This window comes from Bombina bombina, chromosome 1 (genome assembly GCF_027579735.1).
Source record: "Bombina bombina isolate aBomBom1 chromosome 1, aBomBom1.pri, whole genome shotgun sequence".
Lineage (NCBI taxonomy): Eukaryota > Metazoa > Chordata > Amphibia > Anura > Bombinatoridae > Bombina > Bombina bombina.
The window spans coordinates 634947575-634969094 of record NC_069499.1 but is presented as its reverse complement, the minus strand read 5'-3'; the positions used below and the strand labels follow the sequence as shown (position 1 = coordinate 634969094).

Genomic DNA, 21520 nt, shown 5'->3' with positions numbered 1-21520 from the left:
AGCTGAAATTTTCCTCTTACTCATTTACTGTACCCACACATATTATATACCGTTTTTCTCGCCATTAAATGGACTTTCTAAAAATACCATTATTTTCATCATATCTTATCATTTACTATAAAAAAAATTATAAAATATGAGGAAAAATTGAAAAAAACACACTTTTTCTAACTTTGAACCCCAAAATCTGTTACATATCTACAACCACCAAAAAACACCCATGCTAAATTGTTTCTAAATTTTGTCCTGAGTTTAGAAATACCCAATGTTTACATCTTCTTTGCTTTTTTTGTAACTTATAGGGCCATAAATACAAGTAGCACTTTGCTATTTTCAAACCATTTTTTTTCAAAATTAACGCTAGTTACATTAGAACACTAATATCTTTCAGGAATCCCTGAATATCCATTGACATGTATATATATTTTTTTAGAAGACATCCCAAATTATTGATCTAGGCCCATTTTGGTATATTTCATGCCACCATTTCACCGCCAAATGCGATCAAATACAAAAAATTGTTCACTTTTTCACAATTTTTTTCACAAACTTTCAGTTTCTCACTGAAATTATTTACAAACTGCTTGTGCAATTATGGCATAAATGGTTGTAAATTCTTCTCTGGGATCCCCTTTGTTCAGAAATAGCAGACATATATGGCTTTGGCATTGCTTTTTGGTAATTAGAAGGCCGCTAAATGCCACTGCGCACCACATGTGTATTATGCCCAGCAGTGAAGGGGTTAATTAGGGAGCATGTAAGGAGCTTTTTGGGGTAATTTTAGCTTTAGTGTAGTGTAGTAGACAACCCCAAGTATTGATCTAGGCCCATTTTGGTATATTTCATGCCACCATTTCACCGCCAAATGCGATCAAATTAAAAAAAAACGTAAAATTTTTCACAATTTTAGGTTTCTCACTGAAATAATTTACAAACAGCTTGTGCAATTATGGCACAAATGGTTGTAAATGCTTCTCTGGGATCCCCTTTGTTCAGAAATAGCAGACATATATGACTTTGGAGTTGCTTTTTGGTAATTAGAATGCTGCTAAATGGCGCTGCGCATCACACGTGTATTATGGCTAGCAGTGAAGGGGTTAATTAAGTAGCTTGTAGGGAGCTTGCAGGGTTAATTTTAGCTTTAGTGTAAAGATCAGCCTCCCACCTGAAACATCAGACCCCCTGATCCCTCCCAAACATCTCTCTTCCCTCCCCTACCCCACAAATGTCCCCGCCATCTTAAGTACTGGCAGAAACTCTGCCAGTACTAACATAAAAGGTATATTTGGGCTTTTTTGTGCATTTTTTGTTAGCATATTTACATATGCTTTTGTGTAGGGATCCCCCTTAGCCCCCAACCTCACTGATCCCCCACTAAACAGCTCTCTAACCCTCCCCCTCTGACTTAATGTGCGCCATCTTGGGTACTGGCAGCTGTCTGCCAGTACCCAGTTTAGTGAAAAAAATGCTTTTTTTAAATAAAAAATGTCCCTTTTCTGTAGTGTAGCTTCCCCCCCCCCCAAGACCAACCCCCCACCCCTTCCAGATCCCTTAGATGGTGAAAAAAAAAACGTTTATTTAATTTTTTTTTTACTTTTCTTTCACTTTTTTTCTGTAGTGTAGCGGTTCCCACCCGCTCCCGCCCCGTGCACGCGCCCGCCCGCCCGCCACCCCCCGTGCACGCACGCGCGCCCGTGCGCGCCCCCGTCGGCTCCGCTTCCGATCCCGCCCCCCTCCACCTTACGCATCTCACCGATGGCCGCCCACCCGCCTCCCACCCACCAACGATACCGGCCATCGATGTCCGGTGCAGAGAGGGCCACAGAGTGGCTCTCTCTGCATCGGATGGCCAGACAGTGTTATTGCAGGATGCCTCGATATCGAGGCATCGCTGCAATAACCGGAAAGCAGCTGGAAGCGAGCAGGATCGCTTCCAACTGCTTTCCAAACCGAGGACGTGCAGGGTACGTTCTCAGGCATTAACTGCCTTTTTTTTGAGGACGTACCCTGCACGTCCTCGGTCATTAAGGGGTTAACAAGCTAGATTGCACTTTGTATTTTCTCCATTGTCAACTGACAGTTTCAGTAAGTGGGAGGGACAGGGTAGGTCCCTGGAGCCGATTTATCACAGCCCGAATGCTGCTATATGTAGCTGTTTCCGCACGAGCCTCCACTGCTTGGGTATTAGTTCCCAGGAGTAATGGATTGTGGACTCTCACCACCTATATGAAAGACCGCTGTTCCTTAACTCGTCCACCACCTCTGAGGCAGGCGGACATCAATCCTCCCGATCGCATACAATCAGGTTGATTGACACCCCCTGCTAGCAGCCGCGAATCTGCAGGGGCGGCATTGCACAATAATTTCACAAGGAATGCTTGTGCAATGATAAACGCTGTCAGCGTATGCTGTCAGCATTTATCGATGTCTGGAGGACATGATCGCTACAGCGGATCATGTCCGCCAGACACATGATAAATTGGTCCCCTGGGCTGAACAGGGGAGTTTCCAGGGTATGTCTGAAGCTCTCTCATTTTAAACAAGCGGGTCTCACTAATTTGTCTCATCAGCTGTATACAGGTGAAGTTTGCTAAAAATCCACAATATACTTATTTTAACTAACAGAAAATGTATATATACTAAAATATAGACAAAAGCAAGTTAAATTGTATAGTGAGAACATTTCAGTTTAATTCGGAATATATGCAAATGGGGCCTTTACATCAATCCCAGGGGTTTTCCAGTTACCGTCTCTTTAACATGTGAAATTTTGTATTCCAGAGAGCTTCATTGCTTTCAATGGAAGGCATCTCTCATCTCTCTGGGATTTACAGGTTCCTCCTCTTTTCTTAGAAAATTCAGTGAGTTCTGCCCCCGTGAAGTCCGTACTATACTATTTCTCTAAATTAGAAATGTTTGATTATCTGGCCCATAGAAAGTAATGGCACTCTCTGGGAAACTGAAGCTGACAGCTTTTCAGTGTTATTTTACATAAAAGACATGCAAATTACAATCTAATTTATAAAAAAGGTACACATACATATACAAGGTATGAGCCTAATTTGTTAAAGTTACACAGAAACTGTGAAGGCATAACAACAAATTAAAAAAATCACAATCCTAAAAACACGGCTGTATACAAATTAAAATACAAAATAGAAAGTGCAAAGTTTAAATGTAATATAACAATCTGAAATGCAAATTGATACTTTAATTAATTGATACAGAAATGAAGGGTATGCCCCTTGAAGCAATGCAAAATCTGCCTTTTAAATATTTCACTAGGGATCTTGCAGTACTGGAGGATCATTTTAGAATATCTCACCTTAGCGGAGAGGTTTTGAATATCAGGACCTTAAAGAGACAGTACTCTTTTTTTTAGAAATAAAAATAAGGTTTTTGAGGTAAAAATGGTAAATTGAGCTGCTAAGGAGTCCTAAAGATGCTAGATAAGAACTATCCTGTGCCTCATTCACCCAAATTCATATATTAAACACATTGATAAAAGCTCCTCAGGTGTAAGACTGTGATCCCCAGCTATGTAGTACCTGTAAGGAGAGTACTATTGGATAGCTCCTGGGCTGGGTAGTGCCTGAGTCACTTACCTGGACTAAAGCACCCCTCCACTGTGTCTTACCAGCATGCTGAGGCCTTTCTTTCTCACAGGTTGCTGATCTAGTAGAGAGCCCACCCAGTGCAAGTAAATATACTGCAGATATATCTGTAACCCCTCAGGGGGAGGCTAGGGACGGATCTGCTCGATGCCTGAGGGCAGTTATATTACCCACTAGGGTAATGGAAAGCACAGAACAGAGATAATCCTTACCCCTGTTTCACTCAGTCTTCTTAGAGTGAAGTTGCCTAGGGGTACTGGGTCCCAAATCAGGTCTGAGCCCACAAGTCATATGAAAAAATAATAAACTCTAATAGTAGAGCACCTCTGAAATCTTCAACCTCTTTACTCGTGGTCCAAGAACAAAACTGGAGAGGGAGAGGAGGTGGGAGGGCTAAAGCTCTGTGAGGGTTCTTGACCACCTCATTATAGGCTGGAATATATCCCACGATATGAAGCTATGGACTCTCATCAGCTAAGAAGGAAAAGATGTTTCCTAAATCTCTCCCTTTATGTTATTACTCGTGAACTCTGCGCTTGGCTATTAGTTCCCAGGAGTAATGGATCATGGACTCTCACCACCTATATGAAAGAAAACAATTTATGCTTACCTGATAAATTAATTTATTTCATGGTGGTGAGAGTCCACGAGACCCCAACCTGTTTTTTTTCCTGGTGTTCATATATTCTTTTGCACGCACCTTTTTTCCCCTGCTCCATTCTTGTTTGCTTGTTTCTTTTCCTACCTCTTGGTGCTTGACTATACGTTAGACTAAAGTACTGTTGAGGTGGGAGGGGTTTATAGAGCTCTTGAGTTTGGCAATCTTTGCTTCCTTCTAGTGGTATGGAAGAGTAATTTCCAGGAATAATAGATCGTGGTCTCACCACAATGAATTAAATTAATTTATCAGGTAAGCATACATTATGTTTTTCTTTTCTTTTAAAGAAAGAATGGCTCCACTCCAGACAGCAGCATTTTTCACAACTGGACCTGAATATAATCTCAGTTAGTATCTAATAGAAAAAGAACAACAGAAGTTTTTTACAGTATAATACAATGTAGTTAACACCAAAATATGCACAAATACACTCACAAAATCACGTACCCTACAAGGAACCTTGTAACTGTAAATGATACTTTACTAGTATGGAAAACACACTTTGCAGTGGAAAATGCATGTACCACAAAGTCCTCTAAAGCACTAATCTTTGTACCTGTGCTTAAAGTAATTGTAAAATTGAATGAATTACTGCCCAGTATCTAAAAATAATCTTAAAAACGGGCACTTTAATTCATTAAACTTTACAAAGACGCTTCTTTTTTAAAATATTTACCATTGCGTTATGGTAAACATTCTGCTGTTCCTCCGCCAGCATCGCCTACTGTATTTAGCATATAAATGACAAAACCGGCTTCCTCCAATCGTTGCGTGCCCCATGAGCTGGACGCTAAAGTTGTCAGCAGGTGCCTATTTCTACTTTATTTTAATGGAAGATCACTGTTCACCATGATACCCTTTTCAGACCACTCTCGGTGGGATACTCAAAATGTAGTCCTTGTTTTGTACCTGCTCCCTCTTTTATATGTAAAAAAAAAAAATCTTTTGGAATTTAAGCGGTGCGGCTGATTTTTAACTTGTATGTTGCGGGGGTGTTAGCAGTGACCCACAGCTTGAACACTTTTTGGAATACTATTGTGCTAGATTCCTTGCTGCTTTGTCATACCACTCTTTCCTCAGAGAACTTAAGAAAGAAAGAAAAACTGCTCTAAAAAAATTCTGTTATTTATACAGAAAAGCAGACCCTAAACAGAATGTATATATTTTTTTTAACATGAAAAGAAAATGTGATGTAAAACCTGTTTTTAAGGAATTCTGTTCATACCTGAATTTGGGTACCTTTGTTACCCACTGAAATAGTTCTTGAATAGAAACGTATATATATTGATAAATCAATGTATATACACTTGAAACACTTATGTAAATCTGTTTATTTTCCTAAGGAAACCATAAGGAATTTCGATGCCCAATCTATGCATCTATGTACTCAGCAATTTCAAGGTAAGTATTGCCTTATTAATGTTCTGTTTATGTCCTTTTAAGCATTTAATGTTGTATTCCATGTCAAATCCATTACTCCTTCAAACATAGGCACTTACAGTAAATCCCCTTTTATTACTTTGTTTTGCTTTTGGCAACAGGAAACATACACTAAGTATTTGTGCACCCCAGACAAAGACTTAAATACCTCCCCCACCTCCCTCATCCCCCAGTCATTCTGCCGAGGGAACAAGGAACAGTAGGAGAAATATCAGGGTATAAATGGTGCCAGAAGATAAATTAAATTTAGGTCTGCCCATCGGAGATAGGGGCAGGACTCTCCTCCCCTTGATGGAAATGAAATTAGGCAAGCATAATTTATGTTTTCCATCTAAAGTGGAGGAGAGTCCACGGCTTCATTCATTACTGTTGGGAACATATACCTAAGCTCTAGAGGACCCTGAATGAAACCGGGAGGGAAAAGCCAGACCCTAATCTAAGGGCACCACAGCCTGCAAAAACAGCTTATGCAGAAGCAAAAAACGTCAAATTTGTAAAACCTTGTAAAAGTGTGTAAGTAGGACCAGGTAGCCGCCTTACAAATTTGTTTCATAGAGGACTCATTCTTGAAGGCCCAAGAAGAAGCCACAGCTCTAGTTGAATGAGCCGTGATCCTCTGAGGAAGCTTATGTCCCGCTGTCTCATAGGCCAAGCCAATCAAGCTCCTCAACCAAAAAGACAAAGTAGTAGAAGAGGCTGTCTGCCCCTTGCGCTTCCCTGAATACACCACAAAAAGAGATGTAGACTGTCTTGAAATCCTTCGTAGCCTGAAGATAGAACTTTAGGGCACGAACCATATCCAGATTATGAAGTAACCTCTCCTTAGAAGAAGAAGGGTTAGGACACAATGAATGAACCTCTATTTCCTGATTGATGTTCCTGTTAGACACCACTTTGGGAAGAAACCCCAAACCAGTGGGAAGCACAGCCTTATTCGCATGAAAAACCAGATAAGGCGGCTCACATTGCAAGGCAGCTAGTTCAGATACTCTGCATGCCGATGCAATGGCCAGCAGGAAGAGAACCTTCCAGGACAGAATCGTAATGTCAATAGAATCCATAGGCTCAAACGGAACCCTCTGCAAAACCTTAAGGACCAAGTTTAAGCTCCATGGGGGAGCAGACTGTCTAAAGACAGGCCTGATTCTAGACAAAGCCTTGAAGGATTGGACGTCAGGGAGCTCAGCAAGTCTCCTAGGCAACAAGACTGACAATGCCGAAATCTGTCCCTTTAAAGAACTAGCGGCAAGACCCTTCTCCAAACCGTCTTGGAGAAAGGACAGAATCCTGGATACCTTTATCTTATGCCAAGGATATCCATGCTTCTCACACCAGGACAAGTAAGTCCTCCACACCTTATGGTAGATGTGACGAGTGACTGGCTTCCTTGCTTGAATGAGAGTATCAGTCACACCTTCCGAAAAGCCTCTCTTGGCCAAGACTAGGCGTTCAATCTCCACGCAGTCAGCCTCAGAGAATCGAGATTTGATGTTGAAAGGGGCTCTGTTCCAGCAGATCCCAGCGACAGGGTAACCTCCACGACAGAGAGGATGACATTCCCACCAGATCCACAAACCACGTCCTCCGCGGCCACGATGGAGCAATCAGAATGGCCGAAGCTCGCTCCTGTTTGATGTGTGCCACTACACGAGGTAGAAGTGGTAACGGTGGGAAATGCTTACCTGATAAATTTCTTTCTCTTACGGTGCATCCGGTCCACGGCTTCATCCTTACTTGTGGGGATATTCTCAATCCCTACAGGAAGTGGCAAAGAGAGCACACAGCAGAGCTGTCCATATAGCTCCCCTCAGGCTCCGCCCCCCAGTCATTCGACCGACGGTTAGGAGAAAAAGGAGAACCATAGGGTCAGTGGTGACTGTAGTTTACAAAAATAAATTTAAACCTGACTAAATTGCCAGGGTGGGCCGTGGACCGGATACACCGTAAGAGAAAGAAATTTATCAGGTAAGCATAAATTCTGTTTTCTCTTACATTGGTGTATCCGGTCCACAGCTTCATCCTTACTTGTGGGAACCAATACCAAAGCTTTAGGACACGGATGAAGGGAGGGAACAAGTCAGGTAACCTAAACGGAAGGCACCACTGCTTGCAAAACCTTTCTCCCAAAAATAGCCTCCGAAGAAGCAAAAGTATCGAATTTGTAAAATTTGGCAAATGTATGCAGTGAAGACCAACAGATCTGTTCAACAGAAGCCTCATTCTTGAAAGCCCATGTGGAAGCCACAGCTCTAGTGGAATGAGCTGTAATTCGTTCAGGAGGCTGCCTTCCGGCAGTCTCATAAGCCAACCGGATGATGCTTTTCAGCAAGAAAGACAGAGAGGTAGCAGTCGCTTTTTGACCTCTCCTCTTACCAGAATAGACGACAAACAAGGATGATGTTTGTCTGAAGTCTTTAGTTGCTTTTAGATAAAACTTTAAAGCACGAACCACATCAAGATTGTGTAACAGACGTTCCTCGTTAGAAACTGGATTAGGACACAGAGAAGGAACAACTATTTCCTGGTTAATATTCTTATTGGAAACCACTTTGGGAAGAAAACCAGGTTTGGTACGCAAAACGACCTTATCTGTATGGAACACCAGATAGGGAGAATTACACTAGCAGAAGAAATAGCTACCAAAAACAAAACTTTCCAAGATAATAACTTAATATCTATGGAATGTAGAGGTTCAAAAGGAACCCCTTGAAGAACTGAAAGAACTAAATTTAGACTCCATGGAGGAGCCAGAGGTCTGTAGACAGGCTTGATTCTGACTAAGGCCTGTACAAACGCCTGAACATCTGGCACGGCTGCCAGACGCTTATGCAACAGCACAGACAGAGCAGATATCTGTCCCTTTAGAGAACTAGCTGCCAACCCTTTCTCCAATCCTTCTTGGAGAAAAGGATTCCAAGGTTACTATCCTATCTTACTCCATGAGTAACCCTTGGATTCGCACCAACAAAGATATTTCCGCCATATCTTATGGTAAATTTTCCTGGTAACAGGGTTTCTAGCCTGGATCAGAGTATCTATAACTGATTCAGAGAACCCACGCTTAGCTAGAATTAAGCGTTCAATCTCCAAGCAGTCAGTTGCAGAGAAACTAGGTTTGGATGCTTGAATGGACCTTGGATTAGAAGGTCCTGCCTCAAAGGTAGCTTCCATGGTGGAGCCGATGACATATCCACCAGGTCTGCATACCAAGTCCTGCGTGGCCACGCAGGAGCTATCAGAATTACTGAAGCCTTCTCCTGCTTGATTCTGGCTACTAGCAGAGGGAGAAGAGGAAACGGTGGAAAGACATAAGCTAGATTGAACGACCAAGGCGCCACTAAGGCATCTACCAATGTCGCCTTGGGATCCCTGGACCCGTAACGCGGAACTTTGGAGTTCTGGCGTGACGCCATCAGATCCAGATCTGGAAAGCCCCATAGTTGTGTTAACTGGACAAAAACCTCCGGGTGGAGTTCCCACTCCCCCGGATGGAAAGTCTGACGACTCAGATAATCCGCCTCCCAGTTGTCCACCCCTGGGATGTAAATTGCGGATAGATGGCAGGAGTGATCCTCTGCCCATTTGATGATCTTGGATACCTCCCTCATTGCCAGGGAACTCTTTGTTCCTCCCTGATGATTGATGTACGCTACAGTCGTGATGTTGTCCGACTGAAATCTGATGAATTTGACCTCCGCTAGCTGAGGCCAGGCCTGGAGCGCATTGAATATCGCTCTCAGTTCCAAAATGTTTATCGGGAGAAGAGATTCCTCCCGAGACCATAGACCCTGAGCTTTCAGGGAGTCCCAGACCGCACCCCAGCCTAAGAGGCTGGCGTCGGTCGTGACAATGATCCACTCCGGTCTGGGGAATCTCATTCCCTGAGACAGGTGATCCTGAGACAACCACCAGAGGAGTGAGTCTCTGGTTTTCTGGTCCATTTGTATCTGCGGAGACAAATCTGCATAATCCTCATTCCACTGTTTGAGCATGCACAGTTGCAGTGGTCTCAAATGAATTCGAGCAAAAGGGACCACGTCCATTGCCGCAACCATTAGTCCTATTACCTCCATGCACTGAGCTACGGAGGGTTGAGGAATGGCATGAAGAACTCGACAAGTGTTCAAAAGTTTTAACTTCCTGACGGAGATTTTCATTTCTACCGAGTCTATTATTGTTCCCAGGAAGGGAACCCTTGTGAACGGGGACAGAGAACTCTTTTCTTCGTTCACCTTCCCCCCGTGAGATCTTAGAAAGGCTAGAACAATGTCTGTATGAGCCTTTGCTTTGTGAAAGGACGACGCTTGTATTAAGATGTCGTCTAGGTAAGGTGCTACTGCAATGCCCCTTGGTCTTAGCACCGCTAGAAGGGACCCTAGCACATTTGTGAAAATTCTGGGAGCAGTGGCCAATCCGAAGGGAAGGGCCACGAACTGGTAATGCTTGTCCAGAAAGGCGAACCTCAGGAACTGATGGTGATCTTTGTGGATAGGAATATGCAGGTACGCATCCTTTAAGTCCACGGTAGCCATATATTGTCCCTCCTGGATCATTGGTAAAATTGTCCGAATGGTTTCCATTTTGAATGATGGAACTCTGAGGAATTTGTTTAGGATTTTTAAGTCCAGGATTGGCCTGAAAGTTCCTTCCTTTTTGGGAACTACAAACAGGTTTGAGTAAAAACCCAGTCCTTGTTCTGCTGTTGGAACTGGGTGTATCACTCCCATTTTTAGAAGGTCTTCTACGCAACGTAAGAATGCCTGTCTCTTTATCTGGTCTAAAGATAAGCGAGACATGTGGAACCTTCCCCTTGGAGGAAGGTCCTTGAATTCCAGAAGATACCCCTGAGTGACAATTTCTAGCGCCCAGGGATCCGCAACATCTCTTGCCCAAGCCTGAGCAAAGAGAGAAAGTCTGCCCCCTACTAGATCGGTTCCGGATCGGGGGCTACCCTTTGATGCTGTCTTGGTAGCAGCAGCAGGCTTCTTGGCCTGTTTACCCTTGTTCCAGCCTTGCAAGGGTTTCCATGCTGGTTTGGGCTGGGAAGCGTTACGCTCTTGCCTAGTGGCTGTAGAGGTAGAAGCAGGTCCGTTCCTGAAATTGCGTAAGGAACGAAAATTAGACTTATTTTTAGCTTTGCAGGGTCTATCTTGTGGAAGGGCATGGCCCTTTCCCCCAGTGATATCGGAAATAATTTCTTTCAACTCTGGCCCGAATAGGGTCTTACCCTTGAAAGGAATATTAAGCAATTTTGTTTTGGACGACACGTCCGCCGACCAAGATTTTAGCCAAAGCGCTCTGCGCGCCACGATTGCAAAACCAGAATTTTTCGCCGCTAATTTAGCTAACTGAAAAGCGGCATCTGTGATGAAAGAATTAGCCAACTTCAAGGCGTGGATTCTGTCCATGACCTCATCATAAGAAGTCTCCTTCTGGAGCGAGTTTTCTAGTTCCTCAAACCAAAAAGCCGCTGCAGTGGTTACAGGAATAATGCAAGAAATTGGTTGAAGAAGAAAACCTTGTTGAACAAATATTTTCTTAAGCAAACCTAATTTCTTATCCATAGGATCTTTGAAAGCACAACTATCTTCTATTGGTATAGTCGTGCGCTTAGCTAGTGTTGAAACTGCCCCTTCTACCTTAGGGACCGTCTGCCACGCGTCCCTTCTGGGGTCGACAATGGGGAACATTTTCTTAAATATAGGGGGGGGGGAACAAAAGGTACACCTGGTCTCTCCCACTCCCTAGTCACGATATCCGCCACCCTCTTAGGTATCGGAAACGCGTCAGTGTGTACCGGGACCTCTAAGAATTTGTCCATTTTACACAATTTTTCTAGGACCACCAAGGGGTCACAATCATCTAGCGTAGCCAGGACCTCCTTAAGCTTTAAGATTTAAATGCTATGGTATCTGGCTCTGCCTGTTGAGAAACTTTTCCTGGCAGTTTGGATAAAAATGCTGCGAGAGAATTATCCATTACTGCAGCTAACTGTTGCAAAGTAATAGGAATCGATGCGCTAGAGGTACTGGGCATCGCATGTGCGGGCATAGCTGGTGTTGACACAGAAGGAGAGGATAGTGTACTATCCCCACTACCTTCAGCTAAAGAATCATCTTGGGCTACATTTTTAAGCGTTACTGTATGGTCCTTAAGCTGTTTGGACGCTATAGCACACTTCAAACATTAATTTAATGGGGGTACCGCCATGGCCTTTAAACATACAGAACAAAGGCTATCTGAAGGCTCAGACATGTTTGACAGACTTAGACAGCACTACAATGCAATAAAAAATATTTTTTGAAAAAAACGTTACTGTGTCTTTAAATAATAAAAGTGCACACTTTATTACTAAAACATCAATAACCATCAAATAAACATCCGATCTGAATGACATTTTCACCACATTGTCCTAATGCTTTGAAAAGATTGCACACAAATTTTCAGACCAATTAACCCCTTAATGCCCAAACCGGAGCTAAGAACAGCAGTTAACCGGTTAAAAACACTACAGCACGATGCCACAGCCTCTACTGTGGCTTTTACCTTCCTTAGGGATTATTTGAAGAAGAAATAAGCCTCTCTGAAGTCTCTGGACTCCCCACGTGAAGCTGCATGAACTGTCTAGCCAAAACAACTGCGCAACTGAGGCGCGAAAATGAGGCCCCCTCCCTCTTCATTCCAGAGTGATGGGGCCTTTTAGACTAGGTTAGGTGTCTAATTAAGTGCCAGGCGCAATAATAAACCCCATAAGTGTTTTAAAAGTCTCAAAAAACACCCTATTCATTCTAAATCATGCTAATAAAGCAATCGATTAAGCCCACAATAGTATCAACCAGCATTGAGCCCTTAATTTAAGCCATCATTTTATACAGAGTCTGAGGAAAATGGCTTACCTATCCCTGAGGGGATTTCTGACAGTCTTCTAGCATTACTTGGTCTTGTTAGAAAAATGACTGATCATACCTGAAGCAGTTAAGCCTGCAAACTGTTCCCCCCAGCCTGCAATGGATTTTAGTTACTGGTGCTAAAATCATATTCCTCTCAGCAGAAATCTTCATCACTTTCTGCCTCAGAGTAAATAGTACAAGCCGGCACTATTTTAAAATATCAAACTTTTGATAGAAGAAATAAAAACTACAAATCTAACACCACAAACTCTTTACCCTCCCGTGGAGATGCTACTTGTTAGAGCGGCAAAGAGAATGACTGGGGGGGCGGAGCCTGAGGGGAGCTATATGGACAGCTCTGCTGTATGCTCTTTTTGCCACTTCCTGTAGGGATTGAGAATATCCCCACAAGTAAGGATGAAGCCGTGGACCGGCTACACCAATGTAAGAGAAAATGTAAGCTAGGCTGAACCCCCAAGGCATCGCTAAGGCATCTATTAGCTCTGCCTGGGGATCCCTGGACCTCGACCCGTATCGGGGTAGCTTGCAATTGAGTCTTGATGCCATAAGGTCTATATCTGGCGTTCCCCACCTGAGACAAATCTCCGCATACACTTTGGGGTGAAGAGACCATTCCCCCGGATGGAAGGATTGCCTGCTGAGAAAGTCTGCTTCCCAGTTGGTGGTTGATGTTAGCCACCGAGGTAATGTTGTCGGTCTGGAATCTAATGAAGCTGATCAACCCCAGAAGAGGCCATCCCTTTAGAGCATTGTAGATTGCTCAGAGTTCCAGAATATTTATCGGAAGGAGAGACTCCTCTTGGGACCATTTTCCTTGTGCCATCCTAGCACCCCAAACAGCTCCCCATCCTGCCAGACTCGCGTCCTTGGTCACAATCTCCCAGGACGGTCTCACGAAGGATGTCCCCATGGCCAGTTGCTCTGGACGGATCCACCACGAGAGGGAGATCCGAGTCCGAGCATCCATGGATATCTGCTGTGATAGATCTGAATGATCGCCGTTCCACTGTCTCAACATGCACAATTGAAGAGGTCTGAGATTGAACCTGGTGAATGGAATGATGTCTATGCTGGAAACCATGAGTCTGATCACCTCCATACACTGAGCCACCGAGGGGCTTGAGGAGGACTGAAGGGCAAGACAAGAGGACACAATCTTCCTGTGAGAAATATTTTCATGGACATAGTCTATTATCGTACCCAGGAATTCCACCCTGTTGCTGGGAATCAGGGATCTCTTTCCTGAGTTGATCTTCTAACCGTGAGATTGGAGCAAAAGAAGAAGAGCCCTCGAATGATCCTCAGCGAGACTGAGTGACGGCGCCTGGACTAGGATGTCGTCCAGATAGGGCGCCACTGCAATGCCTCTGGCCACCGCAAGTAGGGCCCCCAGAACCTTTGTGAAGACTCTCGGGGCCGTCAGCAAGACCAAAGGGAGGGGCCACAAACTTGAAGTGTTGGTCTAGAAACGCAAATCTCAGGAACTTGAAGCGGTCCCTGTGGATTGGCACATGAAGGAACAGCCAATAGAATGCAAGCTCAATCCTATTGGCTGATTGGATCAGCCAATAGGATTGAACTTCAATCCTATTGGCTGATTGCATCAGCCAATAGGATTTTTTCTACCTTAATTCTAATTGGCTGATAGAATTCTATCAGCCAATCGGACTCTAAGGGACGCCATCTTGGATGACGTCACTTAAAGGAACCTTCATTCGGTTTTAGTCGTCGCCAGAAAAGGATGCTCCGCGTCGGATGTCTTGAAGATGGACCCGCTCCGCGCCGGATGGATAAAAATGCCGTCTGGATGAAGACTTCTGCCCGTCTGGAGGATCACTTCGTCCAGCTTGGATGAAGACGTCTCCCGGTAAGTCGATCTTCAGGGAGTTAGTGTTAGGTTTTTTTAAGGGTGTATTGGGTGAGTTTTATTTTTAGGTTAGGGACTTTGGGCAGCAAAAGAGCTAACTGCCCTTTTAAGGGCAATGCCCTTTTCAGGGCAATGGGGAGCTTAGGTTTTTTTTAGATTTTATTTGGGGGGTTGGTTGTGTGGGTGGTGGGTTTTAATGTTGGGGGGGATTGCACTTTTTTTTGTTTTACAGGTAAAAGAGCTGATTACTTTGGGGCAATGCACCGCAAAAGGCCCTTTTAAGGGCTATTGGTAGTTTAGTTTAGGATAGGGGCTTTTTTATTTTAATAGGGCTATTAAATTAGGTGTAATTAGTTTAAATTTCTGTAATTTGTTTATTATTTTCTGGAATTTTTTTTGTACTTTAGCCAATTTAATTTAGGTAATTGTATGTAATTTATTAAATTGTATTTAATTGTAGTGTAGTGTTATGTGCAATTGTAACTTAGGTTAGGTTTTATTTTACAGGTACTTTTGATTTTATTTTAGCTAGGTAGTTATTAAATAGTTAATAACTATTTAGTAACTATTCTACCTAATTAAAATAAATACAAACTTGCCTGTAAAATAAAAATAAACCCTAAGATAGCTACAATGTAACTATTAGTTATATTGTAGCTAGCTTAGGGTTTATTTTACAGGTAAGTATTTAGTTTTAAATAGGAATAATTTAGTTAATGATAGGAATTTTTAGTTAGATTTCTTTTAATTATATTTAAGCTAGGGGGTGTTAGGGTTAGACTTAGATTTAGGGGTTAATAACTTTAATATAGTGGCTGCGACATTGGGGGCGGCAGATTAGGGGTTAATAAATGTAGGCAGGTGGCGGCGATGTTAGGGACGGCAGATTAGGGGTTAATAATATTTAACCAGTGTTTGTGAGGCGGTTTAGGGGTTAATATATTTATTATAGTGGTGGAGATGTCCGGTTCGGCAGATTAGGGGTTAAAAAATTTCTTTTAGTGTTTGCGATGTGGGAGGGCCTCGGTTTAGGGGTTAATAGGTAGTTTATGGGTGTTAGTGTACTTTTTAGCACTTTAGGTTAAGAGTTTTATGCTACGGCGTTGTAGTATAAAACTCTTAACTACTGACTTTAAAATGCGGTACCAGTCTTGACAGGAGAGGGTGTACCGCTCACTTTTTGGCAGACTCGTAATACCCGCGCTATCCAAGTCCCATTGAAAAAAGAGGATACGCAATTTACATAAGTGGATTTGCGGTATTTCCAAGTCTGGCCAAAAAAGTGAGCGCTACACCTGTACCTGCAAGACTCTTAATACTAGCGGGCGTTAAAAAGCAGCGCTAGGACCTCTTAACGTTGCTTTTTAAGCCTAACGCACAACTTGTAATCTAGCCGAAAGTATTTTCTGACACTTTTCTGGACCCCTTCTAATCTGGCATCCACCCTAAACATACCATAGAACACACACACATACATATATATTATCTAATTACTGCTAAACCAAAGAGACAATCACACTGCATCTTTTAACATGATCATATTCTCCTGCTAACTGTGACAAAAAAACTCAGTTAATGCCCTTTGCCTTTATCTATCGAGTCCTTTCTTTGGCTCTATGTTGATTTAAACATATTCAATCTTCCAAAAATCCCTTTTAGATGTCATCACATTACATAGTTTCATACTTATCTCTAAACCACACATGTAAGAAATGCCAATCACTAATCAAGTCCAAACTGTCCACTGTCTCAAACATCCACCTTCTAGCAATAGTATTGACACAACCTTTACAAATTTACTCAAACTTGTCAGAAGAAATACAAAGCTAGACACAGAGCGAACAATGTGATAGGCGAAGATTTTATTTAGTGAGACACACAGCTGTGTTTATATAGTAGATACTCATTAATATTCACACCTACTTGGTTAACAGCTATGAAGAGGTAATATGGGGCAGTTACGCAATATAAGACATCCAAAGATTATTCAAGTGGAGAAACATTTTCACTATAATTTATTCATTATCAATACTATTTCAGACATTTTTGTTCATTTACAATCCAGCAATGTGCAATAACAATACAACTGACTGATCATCAGAGGCTATGGCCCAAAGTGCAGGACCAACCTTGTATACAGAAAAACAGATGTGACATGACCAGGATACAGCAATTATTCTAATAGAAAAGGAGCAACAGGAAATGGAACACCACAGGTGTACTCAGAGAGGGTGCAGTGATATACCAGGTTCAAAGGTTTGTTTTCTTTATCAATGTTTCAGCCCTCACAGACAGAGGAAGAAGACAACTCCCTGAATTTTACAAAACCAACCTTATGTAGCAGCATACATACATTTGCAGTAGAGTTACAGAGCACAAACCTAGTGTGTAGTATTACCTGTAATCATTGGTGTTAGAAACCAATTAGCATGTATATTTTACAGTTTAAAATATGTAGCAATACACAACAAAACGAAGAGAGATCTACTGCAGAGTAGCAGCTTCAATTAATTTTCTTCTTGGAACAATTTTTTTTATTAATATATCCAAGCTGCCTTAAGAGGGAGAATACTTGCACAAGTTTAAATGCACACTGACAACTGTAAAATAATCAACAGTACATAACCATACATATGGTTATTTTGATTAGACAATGCAGAGACAATGCAAAAACAAACAGAAGGCGAGAGTGAGCATAACAAGGACAAGGGTAGAAATCAGCCAGCCTGGTCAGCAAGAAAGAAAACAATACAAATAAAAATGTAAACAAACATTGTTACATTGAGACATTAGGGAAAAAGGCCTGAAAGGAAAAAGGGTATTAAGACACAAACTGTAACCTTATTCTTAAAATGTAAACCCTTTATTCCTATTAGTTAGTTGGATGTCGGCTACTGCAGAATTCAATTTTGGAATACAAGTATGCAGGACAAATGCCATTTCTGTTCCCTGTAACCTGGCTCCATCCTGGTACATTCACAGTAAACAAAATAACATGTCAGCACAACTTTCCAATACATTTTTTTTATCACATTTAGAGAATTTAAAGGGCACCATTTTAGGCACCCACAGTGCAAGAAATAAAAAATATACATAAAATTCTCATTCTCCAAACCTTACACTATACCATGCAGTTTGAGTGAAATGAGGAGGGAGGTGGTTTGTTCTTGGGGCTCCCCCATTACCCCCTCGTAAAATGGAGCACACACTGCATCCACACACAGGGATTTTAAGAGATATATATAGAGACGCTTTCCTTTCTGATGTGTGTAGCCTCTGCTGGCTGCTATTGAACCGGGGATGTTAGCAGGAGCATCCGCTCTCAGTCACTGGCTGTTCAGGAGGTTTTTCCAACTTGATGTCGATCACTGATTGAGGAAGAATGGTTAAGGAAAAAAAACACAAATGCAGCCACACAGATCTTTATTAGATAATAAACGCTACAGACATTGAGATGCTGAATATTAACATATTACACTCTAAGACAACTACGGAAAGATAGCAGTCTATTACTAGAAACCTCCATAGCAATTTTAGGATTAGCTTCCTATTGACTTAAAGTGAATGTAAATTTTGATGCTAAAGTCTCTTCCTGGGTCTAAAATGAGGAATCCGGTTTCCTCCAATCACAGCGTTGAATCAGACACTGATTCCCCCGGTGGGGAGGGGGAAGAGCCATGATTGGAGGATGACCTAGCCATCATTTCTGACATCAGAAATGGCTTGCATGAACGGAGGAAGCTGGAGCTGCTGTCAAGTTTAAAAGGTATGGGTTTTTTTTTCACAACAGGAGTGAAATGTAAATTTTGATGAATTAAAGTGCCCCTGTTTTTAATCAAATTTTCAAAAACCGGGCACTTTAGCATCAAAATTTACATTCACTTTAATCACCAATCAATGCAATTGAATCAGCATAAATATTGTCAGATTAACTGTTGACATTGTAAGAAAATCTCATGACATCAGATCTCAATAATAAAAGGATCACAGTATAGGTGCATGTGGATCATGTAGGTCTCAAATTAAGGTTTATTTAAATAATGAATACAGATTATTGCTAGGTTAATGTTTGGCCTCCCTGATTATCTGTGATATGGAGTCTTGAGACACAAGCACATTTGTTGCTTTCTTAATCCTCATACAAAGTGAACTCACATTTAAGACATGTTAACTACCTATCTCAGGTCAGGACAAGTCTCTTGTACCAGGGCATCAGTGTCAGCAAAATGGGCCCTGGCACCGGTAAATTTCCCTGGTAGTGCTACTTGTTAGGGGAGAGGGGCCCAGCTGCTGGATTTCTAAGCAACAGCTAGGCCCAGCACTCTCATCCATGCCAAATTCAGCTCAACTTGATGGGGGTTAAATTGTGCAAAATCCCCAGTGTTTGTTTTTAAGTCAATTATTTACCACTAGACTATTTTATATATATTTTACACACAAACACACGCATATATATATATATATATATATATATATATATATATATATATATAACACACAGAGAAAACCCAGCACTCACTTACAAGCTCTCAGGTAAGATTTAAAAGCAAAAATGCTTTTAAATCTTAAAAAGCTGAGAGCTTGTAAGTGAGTGCTGGGTTTTCTCTGTGTGTTGTATTAATTTGTTTTGTAATTTTCCCTATGGTTCTTGCACCCAGACCTGTCTGGGGTTAACTGCTTGTGGCTCTGGGGACAGCACAGCTTCCTGTGAGTGCCAGTGGCACCCAGGGCTGAGCATTTGCAGGGTCATAGGATGTGTACCCGGTCCGGTATGAGAGTGCAGTTCCCTTCCGTGTTTTGTGTATATATATGTATATATATATATATATATATATATATACACACACACACACACACACAAATAATACACATATATAAAAACAAACATATCTGTACCCAGTAATAGAATGAGTCAGTTATTTACACACAGCACTGCCATCTAATGGCCAGAATCTATAAAGGCTACATATTTATACAATTCTACAGACCTTCCCAAATTAACTTCCCAAATAAAAGGTTTTGGAAAGCAATGTTAAATCAGAGTTCTCAACAGATAATTTTGCCATTATGAAGTAGCTAGGTGGAGGCAGAAGAACATATTTTCTGTTATGTATAAATTATACTTAAGCTATCCAAAGCAAAATCATTAAATATAAATTAATTTAATGAGAATTTGTGCAACATTGAAAAAACATTAATTAGCTAATTTTAGCTTACTGTTGGCTTCAATTTTAGTCAGGTGGTCAGTAAAATCATCTGGGTAGTGAGCCCATTAAAGTGACATAAAACCCAAAAAATTTCTTTCATGATTCAGATAGAGAATACATTTTTTAAAAATGTTACAATTTACTTCTGTTATCTAATTTGCTTCATTCTCTTGGTATCTTTTATAGAAGATGTAGCAATTCACTACCGGGAGCTAGTTAACACATTGGGTGAGCCAATAACATGAGGCATATATGTGCAGCCACAAATAATCAGCTCTTTTCAGCAAGAGATACCAAGAAAACAAATCAGATAATAGAAGTAAATCGGAAAGTTGTTTAAAATCACATGAAATCATGAAAGAAAAATAAAGTTGGGTTTTGTGTCCCTTTAAATAGGTTCTGGAGGGAACACTAAAAGGATTTGTTCCTGAGCCAACCAACTCCTTGTATTTAATAGAACTATAAAACTATGGACATTGTTGTAAAATGAGATAATTCTATACTGCAGCTACTAACTTATTCCTCTTCCCTGAAGCATTTTAATGTGATGAATGAAGGATACTGTCCTCTTTGCTCTTCTCAGGTGTGCTGTCCATCCCAGGCAGAGCGGCAGCTACTCTACGGAAAAGCTTGAAATGTACAATGAATACAAGTTAAAGATTGGTGAAGGGCATGGACTTTAAATACAAAAAGAGAACTTTAGAATCATCACAGCAATGCCCACCATGGAGCTTAGAAAATCTATCAACTGACATGAATATTAATAGCAGGTCAAATGAATAAAGCACAGGAGGATAGAGACATTACCTGCTTGACATTATAGCCAGTCTTGGCACTTGTTTCAATAAACATGACACTTAGCTCCTTAGCTCTCTGCTCACCCTCTTCGGTGGTGATTTGTCTGTGTACAAAAAAGTTCAGAAATTAAAAAAAAAAGAAGATAAAGATATCTATCTATATATTTATTTATTCATTCTCGCTCTCTAAATTAATTAATTTCATGGTAGTGAGAGTCCACGATCCTTACTGTTGTGAATTACATCACCTGGCCACCAGGAGGAGGCAAAGACACCCTAATACCACAGTTTAATAAGCCCTTCTACTTCATCTTCCCTCCCAGTATTGCATAGCCGAGAACAGAACAAAGCAAGAAAGAGCATAGGGTACAGAGATGCGAACCAGGACTACTGTCACAAAAAAAAGAAATAAAAAATAATATTGGGTGGGCTTGTGCACTCTCACTAGCAAGAAATAAAATGAATTTATCAGGTAAGAATACATTTTGTAAAAATGTAAAAAGAATTTTAAAGCCCAAACCATGTCTAGATTATGTAAATGTCATTCCTTTAAATACTTAGGGTTCGGACATAGAGAAGGAACAACAATTTTACTGTTGATATTATCCACCGAAAAAAACTTTGGTAAAAAAAAATACAGTATGCAGAACTGCTTTATCCTGAAAAAAATCAAATACTGAGGATCTTATTATAGGCTAGACAATTCATAAACTCTTCTCGCCAAAAGAGATTGCCAAAAGGAACAACACTTTCCAAGATAATATCTTAATATCCAAAGAATGCATTGGTTCAAATGGAGGAGATTGTAGAGAGTTGAGAACCAGGTTGAGATTCTAAGGAGGATAAGTTGGTTTAAGAACTGGCTTAATCCTAGCAAGTACCTGAATATCAGGCAAACTCACTAACTTCCTGAGTAGAAAAACTGAAAGGACAGAAATCTAACCCTTAATAGAACTGGCCGACAAACCCTTGTCTAAACCTTCCTGAAGGAATTTTAAAATCCTAGGAATTCTCCCTGAATGCCAT

General features: G+C 41.3%; 1 protein-coding gene across 2 annotated transcripts in view; it reads right to left on the bottom strand.

The window, feature by feature from the left end:
• Nucleotides 1-16337: 16337 nt before the first annotated feature.
• The window catches only part of LOC128645800 (ras-related protein Rab-6B), a 139391-nt gene continuing 134208 nt past the window's right edge, over nt 16338-21520 (bottom strand). For both annotated transcript variants that reach the window (XM_053699047.1, XM_053699048.1), the window contains exons 6-8: nt 20505-20598; nt 20260-20326; nt 16338-17858 (exon numbers count right to left, since the gene is read on the bottom strand). In XM_053699047.1, the coding sequence (XP_053555022.1) occupies nt 17794-17858; nt 20260-20326; nt 20505-20598 (226 nt within the window). In that variant the 3' untranslated portion in view covers nt 16338-17793. The remainder of the gene's footprint in view (nt 17859-20259; nt 20327-20504; nt 20599-21520) is intronic.